The following is a 20,371-nucleotide window of genomic DNA, read 5'->3' on the forward strand; positions in this document are numbered from 1 at the left end:
TCAAGTTTCACCACTACATAATACAATGGACCTTCTTAAGAGGATACACTATCTCTCTGGGACTCTTACATATTATTTGTTTTCCAACCTCTTAAAAGATATACCAATATTAATTTGTGTAATCTTATTATAACATATGTGAGGTTTTGAGATGCAAACATGAACTTATTTTCACTATCCTCCTTTTTAACTAGAAATCTTGAACAATTTGAAGGATATATATTTCCTCTGTCTAGTAATATTTTTGCCCCACCATAATGTAATTTAATATTCAGAATACAACAGCTAGTTTTTAAATTTACTCGTTCATTAATTTTTTCACAGTGAACATTAATTCATCCAGTAAACATACCCAAACATTTCATTGAGGAATACCCTCTGTTATCATGAACAAAATGATTAATACTGAACTTTTCAAAGTCATCACCAGAAGCAAGATGGTGCTGAAAGGGAAGAAGGAAACTCTTGCCTCTCCCAAAGCAAAAACGAAAGCAAATGTTTTGAAGACCAAGAAGGCAGCTGTGCTAAAAAGCATATACAGCCCCGGAAGCAGGGGAAGAGTAAGTCCATATATTTCACCCACTTTCTGGTAGTCTAAGACATTGTGTCTCCAGAGGCCACAATGAAAATGAGAAATACCATTAGGAGAAACAGACTTGACCACCGTACCTTTATCAAGTGTTCCCTGACTACTGACCCTGTCATGAGAAATACAGAAAACAGTGGCAAACTGATGTTCCTTGTGAAGACTGGAAAAGACCAGATCAACCGTGCTGGGAAGAAGCTCTGTGAAACTGATATGGTCAAGGTCAATCCCTGATCAAGTCTGATTGATTCAACTGCCTCCTGATTATGAATGCTTTGGATATTACCAAATAATCATTCGATCATACAAACTGCTCCAGCTAGCCAATTATTTTTTTTTCTTTCTAATAAATGGACAGAATGCCTTTATTTTATGTGTTAATTTTTAGGTGGTGCTTAGAATTCAACCCTGTGTCTCACATGTGCTAGGCAATCACTCTACCACTGAGCCACAACCCCAGCCTGCCCATTCTTAATGTATATTTTTTTCACCAAATAAAGAAAAAGAAAAATATATATATAATTAAAGGTTAAATGTATTAATTTGGTCACCCAGAAAGCATTTCTTGAATACTTACAAGTTACAGGCTGTGTTTTAGGTATCAGATATATGTTCTATGTCTTAGGCTCACATATTTAGTATTTCTACACTTTTGTTTCCTAAACAAATGGTAGATTCTAATTCTCTCTAGGAAATCAGGACATTTGGCCTCTTGCATGTGTCTGGTCTCTGGCATTTTTATAGTATTATACAGAGTTTATATAATATTTATATAGTATTTACACATGGTGTGCTTTTGGAATATATTTTTTTTGATATTTTACCAGTGACAACCACTAATATATGGCTTCTTATTAGAGAAATCGATGCACTTAGTGTTGAAAACATCATTCTGGCTATCCAGAAAGAAGAGATACAGATCTTAAATGGTGCCATGAAGAAATTTAAGATTTAAAGACAATAGAAGAAATTGAGCCTGGAAAGGAGACTGAGAAGAAGGTTAAAATTAGGAGATGGGAACAGCAGGAGAGCATGGGGGCCACACAATGTGAAAATGGTCTCTAAAGCCTTAAAAAAAGTTGTTTCAAACTTTTTTGAAGTAGGTAGAATATCTAGCAAGTAAAGAAACAAAGCTGTTCTGTTTTAGTCAGCTTTTTCACTGCTGTGATGAAAGAAGCCAACCAGAACAACTCTAGAAGTTTATTTAGGGGCTCACATTTTCAGAGGTCTTCATCCATAGAGGTCCGGCTCCATTCCTCAGAGCTTGAGGTGAGGCAGAACATCTCAGAGGAAGTATGTGGCAGAAGGAACCAGCTCAAGTCATGATCAAGAAGTAGACAGAGAGAGAGTCCACTCTCCAGATACAAAATATATGCGCCATAGCCACGCCCCCAATGAACCAATTCTTCCAGACACACCCCACCTGCCTCCACTTACCACTCAGGCAATCCCATCAGGGCTTAATTCACTGATTAGACTAAAGCTATTATCCAATCATTTCTCCTCCAAATCCTCTTGCATTGTGTAACATGTGAGCTTTTGGGGGACACAACATCTAAACCATAACAGGCTCATTATATTTCCTGACATAAAGATTATTGGTGACCTTGTTTAAAAAGTGTCTGGAGGTATAGTGGAGGTGGTAGTGATTCTAGGTTGGAATGGATTGCAGAGTCATGGGGGATAAAGCAGACATCATGGATAAAGAAAATTTGGTAAGGGAGGGGGAATTGCAGTGGCCTCATGGGAACAGGTTAATGAATAAGTTCTGCTATGGTGTTTAATAGGGAAATATTTGCACACATTTAAAAATGAATAATAGATTGTTCTTGTAGGGCTTGGGTAGAATACATGTTCTCACCAGTAGATTTTTTTTTTTTGATTCAGAGTCTCCTATTTATCCTACCAAATGTTTCCAACAAAATTCTTTTAATTCATGGAGGCTTTCTGAGATTAAAGGCAGAGGGGTGCCATTTCAATAAGATCCATTTCATACTCTCAAAAGGGTTAGTGACAAATCCTTAAGTCCAAATGATTTTAAACACGGAGATTGAGAAATTCATATCACCCTAAAAGAAGAGAGACAAGCACCAATTCAAATTACATCATCAAAATCTTCTCAGAGATGTTTCCATTTCAAGAACAAGTGACTTAAATTGCCATGAAAAGGGCAATTCTAGATAAATGAGGCATACCCTGAGTAAAGGCACTGAAACTTCTGCAAATGTCATATATTCACAAGCTGGAAGTAGGTGAATGTAACTTATGTATGAATCTATCTGTCTCCCATGTGGAAAAAGAAAAGTTTTGTCAAGAGAAGAGGTGAAATTCATGTAGGCCACTGTGGCATGGGCTTTGGAGTTTGACCTCTATCATGAAATGTCTGGGGGATCATTAAAGCATCTTAGAGAAAGAATATCATAATCACCCTTATCTACTCTGCTCCTACTCCTCCCTCTTCTCATCCTCCTCCTTCTCCTCTCATTCTTCTGTCTCAAAAATTCTAACTTATACTGAGAACTACTTCTGTGCTAAGAACACTTAAGTATGATAAATGAAATATCTCATTTAATCTTTTAGTCACCGAAACAGATCAGTGTGAATTTTATCCTCATGTTAGCAAGTTGGAGATGAGTCTACTGCTTATACAATCAGTGCTTAGAATCAAATGCCAGAATCTTTACTAATATCACCCACACAAGTCAGCCACAATCCCACCATGCTCTCTCTCATGAACAGGTTCCATGCCTTCCTCCGTACATTGCTCCCTTCTTAATAAATTCTCACAGCTGAGCTCTAGGACTTGGCATGCACTCTTTTGTCTGAACACTCAGGTAGACTCTAAAGCAAGTTCTCCTTACTGTCTTAAAAAGGAAGGATTTATAATGAGGAACAATATCCAAACACAGCAGCATTTTCTGAACACACTGAGAGGCCACACAATGTGGCAAATGGTTTCCTAAACCCTGAAAAAAAAATGCTATATTTTGTTTATAAAACTAAAACTGTATGAAAAATCATATTTGTAGTATAATTCAGAAAGCAGTCTGTGGTTTAATGCCATATAGTAACTATGTGATAGATGAAAATTACATAAACTTGCTAAAGCTTTTCAAAAATAATGTACAAGTGGTAAGTGCATTGAATGATGTAGACTAGGAAAAAAACAATGCTGAATTTAAAAAAAGAAGCAGCAGCAACAATAGTTTCTGTTTTCTAGGATCTATCTAATATCTGCCCTGCATCTTTTGTGTGAATAATTAGTTGTATGTATGTCAAACAAGGCCCTATTTGCAGATCTATTCAGACAGTAAGAAGAGATGGATCAACTACAGGTACATAAATGAAATTGGAGACTGTCAAGATTTCTTTTTTGTATGTAAGACACTATGGTGGTCTTTCCTTTCCCTGGAGAATTATAATGACCCTTTAAAAATATTCTTATAGTCCCTTAAATAGGGTTTATTAATGCACCAGTTAAGAGGAGTGTTCTTATTTATTTAGGCCAGGGAGCAGGTTAGATCTCAAGAATGTGTGTGTGGGGTGGGGTGGGGTGGGCAGAACAGAGAAACAGCCAAAGAGATTTTCACTCTAAGGAATAACAGAACCAAGAGCACTTAGGAGCTCTTTCAGTTCTCCTTTTCTGCCTTGTAAGTCAGTTGTGTTATCAAGGCAGAATTAGGTCCACTCCATTCACAGCTTTGCCTTCAGTATTAATTGTGATTAAAGAGAAAGAAAAGCCTGGAACCAGTCTTAGGTTTATAGCTGACCACTCTGAGAAGCAGTCACCAAATGATCCAAGGGCCCAGGGGCAGACTGTCTCTCAGAAGTCAGAAGGAAGGAACAGGTAACAAGCTACTGCTAGGAGATAGACCCTTGCTGGGATTTCACAGAAGTAACTCAGGGAGACCTGGACCCTCTGTGCTTAGGCAAAATGGGGCTGTAGCAGACATTCGTAGTACCCTCAGACCCCTTGGATAGTCTCAGGGCAACCATGTCTGTCCCTCAGAGCACTTTACAGCATACTTCTTGTTCCTGCCACTCTCAGGCACTTTGTCCTGAGGAAAAGACATAAGAATGGATGAACTGACCATGGCTGCCTAGCTAGGAACCCAGCAGTGACTGAGGAGTGAAGAGGCAGTTTCCCTGGCCTCCAGTCTGGACAAAGGCATCTCCTGAGGAGCTCCCTGAGGGCTCCAGCTGGGTCTGGACTCTAGGAAAATCAATTGTTGGCTTTCTCCTGGGGATCTTCCTTAACAAATCACTTGTACCTAAATTCTTGCATCAGGGCCTGCTGCTGAGAAAGCTAATCCAAGATTGTGAACAGAGGCTCAATGTGACTGGGAGAATGAAGGGAAGTTAGAGCTTTTAGTTAGAGAATTCAGGGATCTGGGTCATAATTATGTAAAAGTGTTTATAACATACAGTGGACTTGAGGATGGCTTCCATGTAGTGACCCTCAACCTACCTCCTAAGTTTCTGTGTGGAATATTAAATTCATTAACCATTCCCTGCTCTCTCTCTCAATAAAATAGTTATAGGTTTTTGGATTGTTCACTGTTTTATGGGAACAAAAAAAGGCTGTATCTGCAAAAGCTTTTCTTAAGTGCTTTTTTAACACAAAGAATTTTACAAATACAAATAATTAATGAATGCTCAAGTAGGTTGTTGACATGACTCTTTAGAAATAGGAATTTGGAAGAAGAAGTTGTGCTCCATTTGTGTATGGTGTATCAGAGTGTGTTCTGCAATCCTGTATTACTAATTAGAACAAATAAAAAATTTAAAAACTAAAATAAAATGATGTAATATTTTCATGTAAACTAGGAATATTCTCCTATATATTTAAATCATCTGTACATAACTTACAACATGTAATATAATGTAAATGCTTTGTAAATGGTTACTATATTGTCTTGTTTAGGGAATAGTGACAAGGAATAAACTCTGCCAATATTCAATACAGATATAATTCTTTTTCCTAATATTTTCCAGTTGTAGTTGGTTGAGTCTACATTTGGGGAATCTGCAGACACAAAAGGTTAAGTCAACTTTAAAAAATATATTGTTCATTTCTTGGAAAAAAAAGAAATTTGGAAAATGATTTTCAAAATTTAAAAAGGATTAATAATCCAAATGTTCCTCCTACTTTTATGGTATTTACTATGTATTAGTTGTGTTTTTAATTATAATAGTCCTCCTTTGCATGATGGTTATGTGAACATCTAGACATGAAGTTCTTTATATTTCTAAGGAAATAAATGCAGATGTTTGCCAAATAAAGAGACATGACAGTTAATAGATCATTTTATACCAAATACAGATATTTTTCTTTTTTTCTTTCTTTCAGAACTTGACTGGTTCTTATATTAATCATGTATGAATATCCATAGGCAATATATATATATATACTTTTTTAAATAAATGAGTAAAATTAAGTATTTTACAAAGCTGTAAATTATTTTTCAAAGCTGAAATGTAAAAGTACTATCCATAATATATTGCCTCCCTCCTTCTTTTTACTTCTTTATCTCTTCATGCACACACTACAAATCTTTTAAATATAGATTATTGAGTGATATAATATTTCTCTTTTTTTAATACATTCATTTGGTTTTACTTATTATTAATCTGATTACTGAAAATCATACAGCTTTCATTTCAACCTGATTATCATCCAATATTCTGTAAGAGCTGGGGACTATACCACAAATATTTTTAATATTATTAAAATATGACCAAATATGGTATTATAAATTTTCATCATACTAGGGAAAAAAATAAACATTGCCAAACACTTTTAAACAAACAAACAAAAAACCAATAATATTTATTGTATGTGTAGATGTTTTAATAACACTCCACAACCTCACAAGTTGGTCTTAGAGTTTAAAAATGATTATAAAGTCACTCAAGGATTATTGTGATGTCCTACTTTCTTAGGATACAGTGAGAAAGGAAGGCAACTATATCACTAGAGATGGCATTAACAACACAATATTATTATACCTGTGATGTTAAGTAGTTAATACCACTATCCGTGCTGTTAGCTACTGGTTTGTCTGTATTATGGTATTCAGTGATACTGGCCAATGGTATTACTATAAAAACATACTTGCTGTCCTTGATAGCCACTCCTGCTGTTCCTGGAAAGAACATTTCCTGGATTGCCAAAATAGCACATGGCTGGGTGACAGAGTGGACTACACAATTAAGCCATCTGTTTGCTGGCTTCTCTAATTTCTCTGCTTCTCCCTCTGCTTTGCTGCACAGCTCAAATATGGCTTCCATTCGAAGGAAGACCAGATGAGGAAACAAATCCCTATTGTATTTCCTAGGTAATTTTAACTAACCACTTCCCAAGCTAAAAGAAGAGATTGGCACATGGTATCCTTTGCTAGGACTATATCACTGTTTTATGGGAACAAAAAAAAGGCTGTATCTGCAAAAGCTTTTCTTAAGTGCTTTTTTAACACAAAGAATTTTACAAATGCAAATAATTAATGAATGCTCAAGTAGGTTGTTGACATGACTCTTTAGAAATAGGAATTTAAATGTAGTGTGCTTGGAAGACACTATATTTAAACAGTCCGATACACATAGAAGGAAAAAAACTGGGCTGGAAAATCAAATAAAAATTCTTCATGGAGGAAAAAAATCACTGAGTCACTTAGATCTGATTCTATGATTGAAAATGTCTGTCTGTCTCAAGGGCCAATTTAAAACCATCTATGACTAGAGGAAACAGAAAAATAACTCCTTTTATTTTCTGCTTCAATTTATTTTCTGGACTGAACTACACAAAAATACACACAAAAAAATTAGAAAATGTTTACTTTGTTATATTGACTTTCTGAGAGTTGGCAATATGATGCCCGAAGATTGAATTTAATATATCTCATCATTTTCTCTCATGCAGTGGAATTACTTAGCTGGTTGATTGCCTTTTTTTTCTTCTTCTCTCTTTTTAAAACATTTTTCTAGCCCACTGGCCTATTCCTTCGTTGTTTCCACAGGAAAGCTTGGCAGTCATTGATGCACTATGGAGTAGTAGCTATCAATTCATTGGAATTCAGTAATTTCACTCTATGATTATGTATTGATTTAGAGATTAAAGTAGAATTACCTCTTTCTGTTAGATTTTTTCCCTATTGGCAAAGAAAAAGTTCATGGCTTTAGAAAAACACAGTAGTTTTAGCTATTGTTTGAAATATTTTTAAAATATCTATTTACTCAAAAGGAAACTACACGGGTTCTTATATTACACAGAACAAAAAGTATATCTGTATTTTGGAAAACTATAGATTTTTTAATGTCATCAAGTCAAAAGTTCAAGTTAAAGGGTTTTTTTTTATAGATCAAATGAAAAAATATTCTAATTATTGTCTGATTTGGAAAATGGAAAGGTTGACATTGAATTCATTTAGATCACAAACACTTAATGCACACTTACTTTGGTTTAAAAAGTTACCGTGAGGTTGAGATTCAGAAGAATAAATAGGGCCCATGTTTCTCTTTTGCCCAAAGTACATGCAGGTAGTAAAATAATTGAAAAGGAAATGTTATACAGTTGAAATGTAAGGAAAGAAAAGAGGATGGTATATCTCACATGTTCTTTATCAGGAAAGAGTAAAACCTAGTGTGCAGATATCCCCGTTTGGACACAGCCCTTTGTTAAAAAGGATTCACAACAGATCTCAGAGTTTGAGAAAAGGAAAATTGGATTATGCAATTGTGCTTTATTAAATACCATAGTGATATCTGAAGTAGATACGCTTAGTAATACATTCCAAATATTCAACTCAAAAGACAATACGAAAAATTAGAGACTAAAAGGACATTACTCCAAATGCATATTGTGTAGCACTATTATGATATAATTAATCAGCGATGATACCCAGAAATTAGTGTGTTACACTATCAACTTTGAAAGGAAGCATCCAGTAAATATGTACATCACCAAGTCAAATGTTAGACTCTTATAGATTCAGCTCTCTAAAATGCCTATTCATTTTGTCATATTTTTTTTTATTTTACTTCAGGTGTATTACTTGGTTCACTGTGCTACCTAATTCCTATTGTTAACATCCTATTTTTAAATATAGATTTGTCATAAAAATCAATTCACCAGTAGCAGTTTTCACTATACCTTTCATTAAAGATATACAACTTATTTTTAATTTTCAAAATCAATAAAAATTTTAAAATTTTATTGATATAAATTATATGAAAAGTTTCCATCTAAAAAGCTAAATGCATTTCATAATGCCTCAAAAAGTGTATATACTGATTTCCAAAATATTTGCTAAGTCTCTTCAAGGCTGAGCAAGTTCTAAAAAAGCTCAAAAGCTATATTTGAAGCAATTTTCATGGACCCAAAAGGCATGAATCTATATTAAAATTCCATATTAAAATACCATTATTCTCTCCTGGTGAACTCCTGCGACTCACCTCATTCAAATATAAATAAGGGCACTAGACAGGAAGCTTTTCCATTGTTGCAGAATATGCTAAGTTATTGTCTGGTGCACAAATTCTAAGACTGTGCACCTTTCTCCATATTTTTATTCTAATTAGGTTTTAGGCAATTGTTTATTGTATCTATTTGGAGGAATGTGTTTCATGCTGTGTCCTTCTTTAAAAAGATTAAGTACTTCATCAATCCTTAACCTCTTAGTGTGTCTCATTAGTTTGGTAATTTATTCATCAAAATACACTCTGAGAGATGTTGGGATTGAAGAGCTGGTGTTGATCCAAGAAAGCATGCTGTGTGGTGCCATGAACCCTATCACTTAGAGTAATGTGCCTGCCCAAGGAGAGGGAGAGGATTCCTCCAGAACAGGAGAGAGACAGGAATGTTTGTGCCTTTCTGCTTCCAATCCACATAAAATCTTTTGAGATATGCCCACCTGTAAATATTTTAGAGGTTAAAAAATGCTATAGAGCTGTAGCATAGGGTGAGCTATGTTTATAGAAGCCAAGAATTCCAGGAACTCTTTGAAATCAGCATTTCTTTATATAAGTCACTGCTACAAATTAAAGGAATATGAAAGAATCATTCTCAAGCTGGAGAAACTGTATTAATACTGAAAGCATTTCAGACATTTTAATAGATTGAATTACCACTCACAATGGGAAAACAGCTTATAAAGGAGTTATATATTTTACATACGATTCTTTTGTTATGTGTGAGTTAGAGAAAGAGTGTGTGTGAGGCAGTGGAGAGTGAGAGCCAGAAAGAGTGAGAAAGAGAGTGAATAAGACAGAAAGAAATCGTATATATTGCATAAAATGGAAACGAGTTAAAATTCAAACGCAATGCACAATGTGCGTTCATACATTTACTTTTTTTAAGTTGGCTCTGACTAGTTTGGACCTCAATTATTCTGAGGAGCTTATTAACGAAAATTTGAAATTCAAGCCTTTGTAATGATGACAAAAAATTCTCTGATAAAAACTGTGTGCTGTGTGGCCCTTACAACGTTATTCTGTGGATCAGTGGTAGAGCACTTGTCTAGCATGTGGAGGCACTGGGTTTGATTCTCAGCACTGCATATAAATAAATGAATAAAATAAAGGTCCATCAACATCTAATGCTATTCAGCTGAAAAGCATTATTATTATTATTTTAGTAAACATTTGATCTCCTGTCTCATTTTGGTAGATATGTGCCCATCTGCTACTCATCATTCTTTCTGGCTTAGTGAGGCAAGGTAAGTGTCTGATCTGATTCAGGTCTCTCCATGGATAAAATCTGAGAAACCCTGTGGTTCTTATAATCTAAAAAATTAAAGACAAGAAGAAGAGAAGTGAAAACAACGAATAAGAGAAGAATGGAAAGCAGCATAAAAGACAAAACCCCCAAAAGTATGGAGATTAATTTTATTTGAGTTATTGAGATGGGGAAATAAAAAAAAATCATTGTCTCAGCAAAAAAAGGTTGACAAGTTAAAGTAGAGAGATGACAACTGGATTTTTTTTTTTAAATCAGGAAAGACGGCTAAAATGGAAATATTTATCCTTGCATCTAGCTGGTTTCCTAGGGAACAATTCTAAACTCGGTATTCATGAGACAATGAATGGGATGCAGAAGGTCAGTCTAGATTTGTTGGCAGGTTCGGACATAAGAGGTGAAGTTACATGGCTGACTTTGTCACAGGTGAACAAGGGAGCCATCTGCAAATCTTAACAAGAATCATAAAACAGGCTGGACAGAGATTCACCTGCAAAAGGATGGTTCTTTGAGATATGCTGTTTTCCATAAACCCCAAAGATGAGGATTTAGGATAACAAAAAGTTGGGGTTGACTTCTTAATCACTGTTGTTTTCCGGAGCATGTATCTGAGATGAAATTTAACATTACCAGCAGAAAGGCCAGAGATGGGAAAGAAAAAAAATCATTTTTAAATTTAGGAACATTGCATTCTTTATGTTCAATTTGCTCTAAATAAAATTCATTTTATAAACTAAAACTTTTTCAAGTTTTCTTAAATATCCAATTCTCTGTTGTTTTTAAAACTTTATTTCTAAATTTTAACTTCGTTTTGATATTTATATTTTCTTTTATAAGCAATTTTTTATTCTATAAGACATTTTTCTTACATAGGGACCAGGTAAAAATAACCTGGTTATTTTCTCCAGGAATTATTTGTTCCTGGAAGATATGACAGTAAACTGATAACTCAAATTTATGATGAATATGTGCTTGAAAATCATTTTCTTAATTTAAATCAATTTCTTAATTTAAATTATTATTTATATGTAAGACCAGTATATTTCATATAAATAATTGGACATGAACAGCATCATCTTTGGATCTGTTTATTTTTTTAACATTCCCCTCAACATTCAATATAATTTACTGTGGATATTTTATGATTAAAGATAAATTCAACTTTCATAGACAGAAAATTTATATTGATTAAGTAACCCAACATCTCCATTTTATTTAGATAAAACTTTATGCAGAGGATTTCCTTAATTTACACAAATAGTTGTTTTGAAGTCCAAGACTAAAATTTAGATTTATAGACTCCTAATGTAAATTAATTGCATTGCAACATATTCATAGTCATGTTTTGGAGATGAATGGTGAAATTCTCTTAATATGACCATTGGCATAGATTGAATTTAGAATAGGAAGACTAAAAAATACCAAAAAGCTATTCATAGGAAAAAAGAAAATCTAAAAGTTAACATCATTACTGGAAATATGCAACAGAGAAAAAAAAAAGAAAAATGTTGCTGTCAATAAGAAATAGTGACAAAACAAGATCAAGCCAAAGGTGCTATCATTCTTAACAGATTAATAACAGCTTCCCTTTCTTAAATGCCTATTCTTAATGTTTTTACAATTCAGGCCAGTATTGACAATTGCTCACCTAGATTAATATGAAAGTGTAAATCTGATGTCAGTTTGCTTTGATAAAAGTTGGAAAGCAGATAAAGTTGATCCAGGTCTCTTAATGGCTTTGCATACCTAATGCTGATTTGCTTTGTCAATGAAGGAAATGGCAATTGTTTTTGGCATATTAATTTCAGCTCAAGGGTAGCCTCTGGTAGTTTTCTAAAACTGAGCCTATGAGGCAAACAAACATCTTTTCTCCTTTAAGACAGAAGGTATTCCAATGGCAAGATCATACCAAGTCAAAAGTAGAAACCAAAAAAATCAATCACAGATTTGAGAGTTCTCTAGATTATGCTCTTTATCATTGATTTTGTTATTTTTTTTTGCTTGCTCATAGGTTTTCTAGGAATCAAGACATTAAAGAAAAAAAGAGAACTATTGCTAGAAATCCAATATATAAAAACACGAAATACTAGTGTGATAAGTAGAAATGAAAAGTTAATTAAATTATTCAATTATGTCAGCATCATATTTTCATATAAATGATAAGAGGATTATGTCACAGTGTAGACTTAATAACTTACAACTTCTCTATAGCAGCAACTCATTATAAAGAAAAAATGGGGTTCAGCTAAGAAATGCAACCACTATACTTTCCTCTTTCCATGTTAATCCATTGTGGGACAAAAGGTACACTCCAGTTTTAATGATAAATAATCTAATCAATAGAATATTTAACAATAAGTAATCTAAGCAATAAATAATTGAAGCAATGTTTATAGTTTGACTCTGGAAGGTTCCCAGAGGTTCTGGAGGTTTGGTTTCCAGTGCAGCAATGTGCACAGGTGGAGCTCTTAGAAAGGGATGGATCAGGAGGGATCTGACATCTTCAAATGGATTAATCCATTGATTATTTATAGCTGATGGCTTATTGGGAGGTAGTAGAAACTGCAGGGTGTGGGAGCTAGTTGGAGGAAGTAGGTCACTGGGGGTGTTCCCTGAAAGAATATTGCTTGTCCCCAGCCCCTTTCTTGCTTGCTCTCTCCACTTCCTGGCTTCAATGATGTGACCACCTTTGCTGATGATGTGACCCTTCCTTCCATGGTTTTCTGCCTCATCACAGATTGATCAATTGATCATGGTCTGAAGGTTCGGAAATTGTGAGCCAATGTAAATCCTTCCTCCTGTATCTTGATTTTCTCAGGTATTTTCCTCACAAGCTTACCTCGGTAAAAATAACTTGGCTATTTTCTCCAGGAATTTCTTGTTTCTGGGGAAGGATCCACATCTTTGGCTAGTGAGGGAACATTATGTAAGAAAGATATCATCTGTGACCTTATCCTTTCCTGTTTTGCTTGTATTTTTTTTGTCCACTTTTATGGTACCTCATAAACTTTTCCTAAAGTAGACTACTTAAATGTAGGATCAAAGCAACCAATCTATGGTCAGCATACTTTCTGATCATGCTTCTGATTTCATTCCTTTATGCTTTTGTTCTTATCTAAAAGTTTATTAGTCAAGATTTTAATGTAGTTTACTTAGAGTTGCTGAAAGTTTTCAAGGTTTTTAATCTACTCTTTCAGAAACAAAAAAGATTTAAAAAATCCTCAGATTATTAGACATATGATTCATCATCCTCTAGAATCATTTGTCCTATTTTCTGGATAACTCAGTAATATTCAACTCTCAATTTAGATACTAAACTAAACATTACTGAGGTGCTGTTTCCATTATAAATTAGGGAATCTTATAAAAAGTCTTTGCTTGAGTGACTGGATATTTCTCACCATAAAAAAGAATATGACTTGACACTGTGTTGGGCACTTAGATATTCAATTATTAAAAAGATTTAAATAAAATCTTTATAATTTGGTTGAGCCCACAGATATATATCTTTCACTTCATATAAACTCTACCCCAAAATCTCTGAAAGTCACATGTTTTAAAGGAAGACACAGCATATTTTTTTACCATTTGGTAGAAAAATAACCTAAACACTATTCTTAGTTTGCCTTCATATTATATTATGTTTTTTGACCTGAGTTCATGAATCTTAGTATACAAATGCTAGATTAGCATGATCACAGTCATGCAGATGTCATGGATTTAATTCATGTTACAAAAACAACATCCTGATGAAAAGAATGGAATGTATTTAAAAAATAGAAAATGCATATTTGGAATTATCAATTGATGAATCAATTGCCATTATTTTCAAGAATATTTTTAGGTCAGTAAGTATGTCTAATTGCTTATTTCTAGTGTCAAACAATTGATAGTGGAATTTTCAAATAATTTCAGTTGTTGCATAGATTTATTTTTCTAGTGAGTAGAATAGTATTCTTACTAATCTCTTACTTAGAGGTCTTTATTTGAAGATTCATATATTTCACTTAAAAATGTGAATATGAGATGGAGTTTTTTTACCAATATCTTAATGTTATTTTTCCCAATAATTTAAAATAAATGTACTTCTATAACATTCATGATTAACATTGAATGTGAAAATATCTATTCTGGAATCATTATTTAGAATAACTTTGGATAAATGAGTTTTGCTCAAGACTAGAGGAATATTTTAGATTCTGAAAATAATCTATGTTAAAACTTTAACCTGTTTTAACATAGATATGATTGAAATAAAACCTGAAGAGAGGTATATACACCATCAGTAGCACACACAATCTGGGCTTTTCCAAATATAAATTTCAGCAGATATAATTTTTGGTTCATAAGTCAAAATTCAGGGAATCTTTTTAGATCTGTAAAGCCATGTATTGTTAGTGATAAAGAGCTAGAAAGACTCATCTTGCTTCAATTCTCTGATTAAACCATCTGCCCATAACACTCTAAGTAATTGACTCACAGATGATACTATTTGAAATTAAATATTTCCATTTATTCCCAACAACAATTATTTCACTCAGAAATCTGACAATAAGAATAAAAAAGCGTCTCAAATTCTAACAAAGGACATTATTGTAGTAACTTGGCTTGATTTTCCATTAATGATTTAGGCTATTTGAATGTCATTTTAAACATAAAGCCTAACTATGTGCTTTGGTAAACAGCCAATGTTTCCAACAACCTTTTAATATTTCTATATGCAATTTATTATGTTGCATATGTCACATTTTAAAAATTTGAGTGTAACAGGTATAATATGATTAAGTAAACAAAACACTTTCTTATATTTAAATAAAACACCAGTGATATTTTTAAAAGCTGCTTTAAGCAGTTGAAAGGTATTTTTATTGAAAATGTATAGAAAAAAGTTTTTTATGTCTTTTTCCATTAGGATGTTGTAAGAACTCTGTCAATAATGTGCCACGACTTTTTAAAAATTTTAGTTTCTACATAGTTAATAAATTACGTAAATATTTGGTTCCTTGATTACAATTTAGTCTAAAATTGCTACTTAATTCATTTTATGAGATCCCATGGAGAGTTTCATTTAACATCATTCTTCATCCCTTTTGTAGTCATAAAATGTAGTTATGTTGTTTTGTTTTCCAAGATTGAAGTAGTTATGTCCATCTAAGTGAAACTTTTTAGAATCAGTAGCCCCTTTATATTCATCGATGTTTTAGAAGGGAAAAAATAGATTTTATAAGCACTAAATTATGATAAAATTATTCCTAAATGTTATAGAGAAAATAATGAGGATTTGTTTTATTGGTCATGCATCAGAGTTAAAACAGTTCCTTAGCACCTACAGTAGGCAATCTCTTTTATTATTTTAAATCAAACTCTAGAGCATGTGTCCTTAAATAAGACATCAGGTCTGTGTTGCTGCCTCTTTCCTTTGGTATAACTCAGAGACCACTTGTCACTAATGTAGACCGTGATGGGCATCCACTGGTGCTATGTCATGTTAACTGTAAGAGTTGTCTGTGCCTTCATGAAGAACCCCCAGATTCACTAAAGCATTTTGTGTTATGTGTTTTCAACAAACACTTTTTATCTAGGAAATGTTGTGTCTGTAATGCTTGCTCCTCACATGCTCAGCTCTCTGTTTAGCAATCAACTTATCAGAAAGGCCTTTCTAACCCCTCTGATCTCAAATAGCACCTACCACTTCCCATCCCATTATCCTTCTTTATATTTCCCTATAGCACTTATTTCCTCCTAAGCTAGTAGGAGGGATTTAAATTTATCATCCTTCACAACTTGGAGAACTGCCTGTAGAAATTATCTGCTTTTTGCACTTTCAGCTAAAAATTACATAGCATTGTTAAATATGTAGAAGGTATTATAAATAAACATTTTTTGGGTAAATGAATGCATGAGCTCTATGAAATATTTGTTTATTTTGGAGATTTCTGTTTCTCAGTTTAGAAGGGGAAGGGGTTTAGCCACATAAAAGCGCATATTTTATTTTGGAAGTATGTGGGTATCTTCATGAGCAGTATACCTTCAGCACTGATTCATAATGTCTCATAAGTCCACATGAAAATAATAGAGATTTGATTGTACATGATTTAAATGTACCAAAATGTACATATCTTAAAGTTGTATGTCCAGTTCAAGTTCCTCGATCCAATATTTAAAGTGCTGCATCTGAAAATATTAAATGAAATGAGGTGACTATGTTATGTACTTCAATGAATTTTCCTGGTGACTGGCCCATATCCTCCTTGTCAATGGGCACACTAGTTCCATAGCTGCTGTTGCATGTTAGCTGATAACCAACCAGATACCTTTTACCCATAGAATTTCACTCAACAAAACATAATCTCAGAGATGTTTCCCTCCTCCCCAAATAAGCTGATGACATACTGATAGGGAGTCCACAAATGTGGTCCACGTTACCTCAAAGTGGGGCTAAATTTGCCTTGTAATCTGGGCTACAGAGTGCTGCATACAGGAGCCACATTCTTGTTTCATTTTTATCCTGTTCTTTATTCCTTTTCTCCTAAGAATAAGCCCCAAGAAACAAATACTTGTAATTAGTTTGTATAACTCTGACCCAGTACACCCAGTCTGAATATCTTTGACTGATATTAAGGACTCCTGTATTATATATATATATATACTTGATTATTTTAAATTCTCTTATGAAAAAAATTGCTTCCAAGTTAGATCTACAAGTCAAAAGCAGATTGAGAATGAATTAGTTCTCCTGTTAAATCCAGGGCCATTTGTGTAGCACAGATGTTGAAGTCTGAATAATGCTAAAAATACAATACCTAGCTTTCTATTTTAATTTGTACAATGTCAGAATCCATACAGAGTTATATCCAATATTGATAAATAGAACTACATAGATATTTAAATTACCAGTTTATCAGAAAGTACCCTAGTCTGTAAATTTTCTTTCCAAAGTTTATTTTTCTTAGTTTATTATCAACCAGTGGTGCAATGGAGCCATGATGTTGTAACTGAACCACTGGAGCACTTTGTCACTGGGCCTTCTGTAAATGATGCAATTCTTGCAAGCTTATAAGTAGTAAAGCAGGAAATCAGTTGTGATAAATTTTATATACTCTTGCATACATTCCTGGGCTTGATTTGGGTGAATTTTCAAGGAGATTCACTTCATATTAGTTTATATCAATTTGCTATATGTTAGGATCCCTTAGCGGACTTTAAAAAAAATTGTTTATAACATTGTATTAGTCAACTCTCTGTCACTATGATAAAACACCTGAAATGATGAAAGGAGAAAAGATTTAGCTTGACTCAGGATTTCAGAAGTTTTAGTACATGGCCACTGCTCCAGTTGCTTTAGGCTCATGGGGGCAAAGTGTCATGGCAGAGCTCATGGAAGATGTGGCCTGTTCACCTCATCCAAGCCAGAAAGCAAAAAAAGAAGAGAGGAAGGAGCTTTGCTTCCAATTGCTCCTTCAAGTTCATGACCCCTTGACCTAACTTTCCTCAACTAGACCCCCTGTCATTATGGCTCTATCAGCACCCAGTATTCCCATGGCCTAGAGACCAAGACTTTATCACATGGACCTTTGGGGAACATTTCAGTTCCAAAATATAGCAACCACCAGAATTTTTAATGTAATTCATCAAGAATGTGGCCTGAGAATCAGTATTATTTTAAAAGTCTAATGTCTTAATATCACTGTGCCTCCACAGTTAAGAATCACTTCCTACCATGGCTTGCTAAGTAAAGAGTATGCATGCCAATTTCCTAAGGAACACCAAAACTGAAAATTCTTACACTGGTAGAAATTTGTCCTCTTAACCTTATTGAGCACTGTGAATGGAATGTGTTCTACTAGTCCATTGTCAAGAAGTCCCTCTTTTATCTACCATGGTAGGTCCATTCAGTGCCTTTCACCACAGTCACGTGTCACTTAATGGTGGGATAAAGCCTCAGGAACATTGTTGGACAATTTTGTTATTATCCAAACACCATGGAGTGTGCTTACACAAACCTAAGTGATGTTGCCTGTTACACACCCAGGCTCTCTGATACCACTTATTGCTCTTAGTCAATAAGCCTGCTCAGCATGTTACCATACAGAATACTGAAGGCACCTGCCACCCAGTGCTAAGTATTTGTGTATCTAAATATGTCTAAACATAGAAAAGTAACAGTAAAATTGCTAGCTGATAGAAATTTTCAGCTCTGTTATAAGATTATGAGAACACCATGGTATAATCATATACATGGTCCATCATTGACTGGAGAACATCATCATGCAGATATAAATAGCAGATCTCTAGAACTTATTCATCTTGCATAATGGAGTACTGGCAATATTTCTTCCCTTGGGGATTATTCAACAATAACTGGAGATATTTTTGTTGTTGTTATTGCAACATCTTTAAGGATGCTACTGATATCTCTTAAGTAGAAGCCAGAGATGTAAGTAAATTTTCTACAAGAATTACATAAGACACTTTCCATACATTAAGCAAACAATTATCTGCCCTCAAAATTCAGTAGTGCCAAAGGTGAGAAATTTTGTTCTCACAAAACATTTACTTAAGAGGCTTATCTTTAAATTTCTCTAGTATCTATAATAATATGTCTAGTCAAAGTCCTTCTTAGGGCACATTAAATAACAACATGATCCAAATTAAAAACCCCTTAAAGCTCATAAAATAGATGACACCAAAGTAGCAGCAATTTAATTATACATTATATTCTGTTCATAAAATTTAAACTTCCGTGCAGTGACTGATAGTACCATAAGAGTGGTACTTTCAAAAGTTACCAGTTTGACCAAGCAAAAAAAACAATATTTGAATCCTTCAAACTCTCTGGAGTATACTTCTATGCAGAGTCTTTCATTTGATTCAAGATAGAAAGAGAAAGAGCCACTTAGAATGAATCTGAGATAGACTGTTACCCACATGAGAACCCTCGAATAATCTTGAAAGCAGAGAATTTGTTCAGGTTCCAGCAGCAAAATCAATCCTTTCATTACTGTGGTTGTACATTTACACTGCCCGCTGCCACCTAGCTCTGCTCTTCTCCTCTAAAGAATTGGGGTCTTAAATGGACACCGAATTTAATTCTTTTTGAGCCCCTTTCCCTGCCTAATTCTGCTTGCCCAATCAATCCATGTATTTGTAGTGAGGCTTCTAATCAATGATCTTCCACTACTTTCTCATGCCAATGAAAAACACAGGAGTAGACACTTGCCCCAAGCTGCACCAAGATAGTTTATCTTCCAAACTTTGAAGGTAAAGACACAGGAGGGAAAACCTGAAATAATCTGAAGATTTCTCTAGGGGGCCAGGTGTCACAATTCTTAAGGATTCCTAGCTCCTGTAACTCTTCTCGATTCCTACCTTCTATGTTCCAATCAAGCTTAATTTTGTGATCATGTAAGTCAAATTCCTAGAAATTAAATATTGTATTTTGTATGAGAGTAGAAATATTTGTGTACTGTTCATGAGTTACTTACCAGTGTTGTAATCTTGGACTGGTTTCATGATTTCTCTTTGCCTCCATTTTCTTATCTGTAAAATGAAAATAATAACATCATAAATATATCATAATACTGCTTTGAGATAATCTATGCAAAGCACTTTATTAAGTAAAAAGTAAGCACATAGTAAGAGCCAAATAAATGTGATCATTATAATTTTATGGATGATATTAAATCTTTAAAGTATTTTGAAACTAGAAATTTAAAGAAATTTTCTTATTAATTCAAGTATTCTTGGTGTTCTAAGTAGAAAAATCATATTGTATATAATTAATGGTAATTTAATTCTATTTTTAACTTTTATTTTTTAACTTTTCTTGTCTATGTGTATTTTTGAGAATTTTAAAAGTCAGAACTTTAACTGATATATTTTAAAAGAGTCTTCCTGGGGCTGGGGATGTGGCTCAAGCAGTAGCGCGCTTGCTTGGCATACTTGCAGCCCGGGTTCAATCCTCAGCACCACATACAAACAAAGATGTTGTGTCTGCCAAAAACTAAAAAATAAATATTAAAATTCTCTCTCTCTCTCTCTTAAAAAAAAGA

The 20,371-nt window shown here is 33.9% G+C and overlaps 1 protein-coding gene across 4 annotated transcripts in view; it reads right to left on the reverse strand.

Moving 5' to 3' along the window:
• The window catches only part of LOC144374346 (transport and Golgi organization protein 1 homolog), a 130,992-nt gene extending 111,127 nt beyond the window's left edge, over nucleotides 1–19,865 (reverse strand). For all 4 annotated transcript variants that reach the window (XM_078037197.1, XM_078037202.1, XM_078037200.1 and 1 more), the window contains exon 1: nucleotides 19,805–19,865. In XM_078037197.1, the coding sequence (XP_077893323.1) occupies nucleotides 19,805–19,832 (28 nt within the window). In that variant the 5' untranslated portion in view covers nucleotides 19,833–19,865. The remainder of the gene's footprint in view (nucleotides 1–19,804) is intronic.
• Nucleotides 19,866–20,371: the final 506 nt, after the last annotated feature.

Source organism: Ictidomys tridecemlineatus, unplaced genomic scaffold (genome assembly GCF_052094955.1).
Source record: "Ictidomys tridecemlineatus isolate mIctTri1 unplaced genomic scaffold, mIctTri1.hap1 Scaffold_642, whole genome shotgun sequence".
In the NCBI taxonomy this organism is placed as follows: domain Eukaryota; kingdom Metazoa; phylum Chordata; class Mammalia; order Rodentia; family Sciuridae; genus Ictidomys; species Ictidomys tridecemlineatus.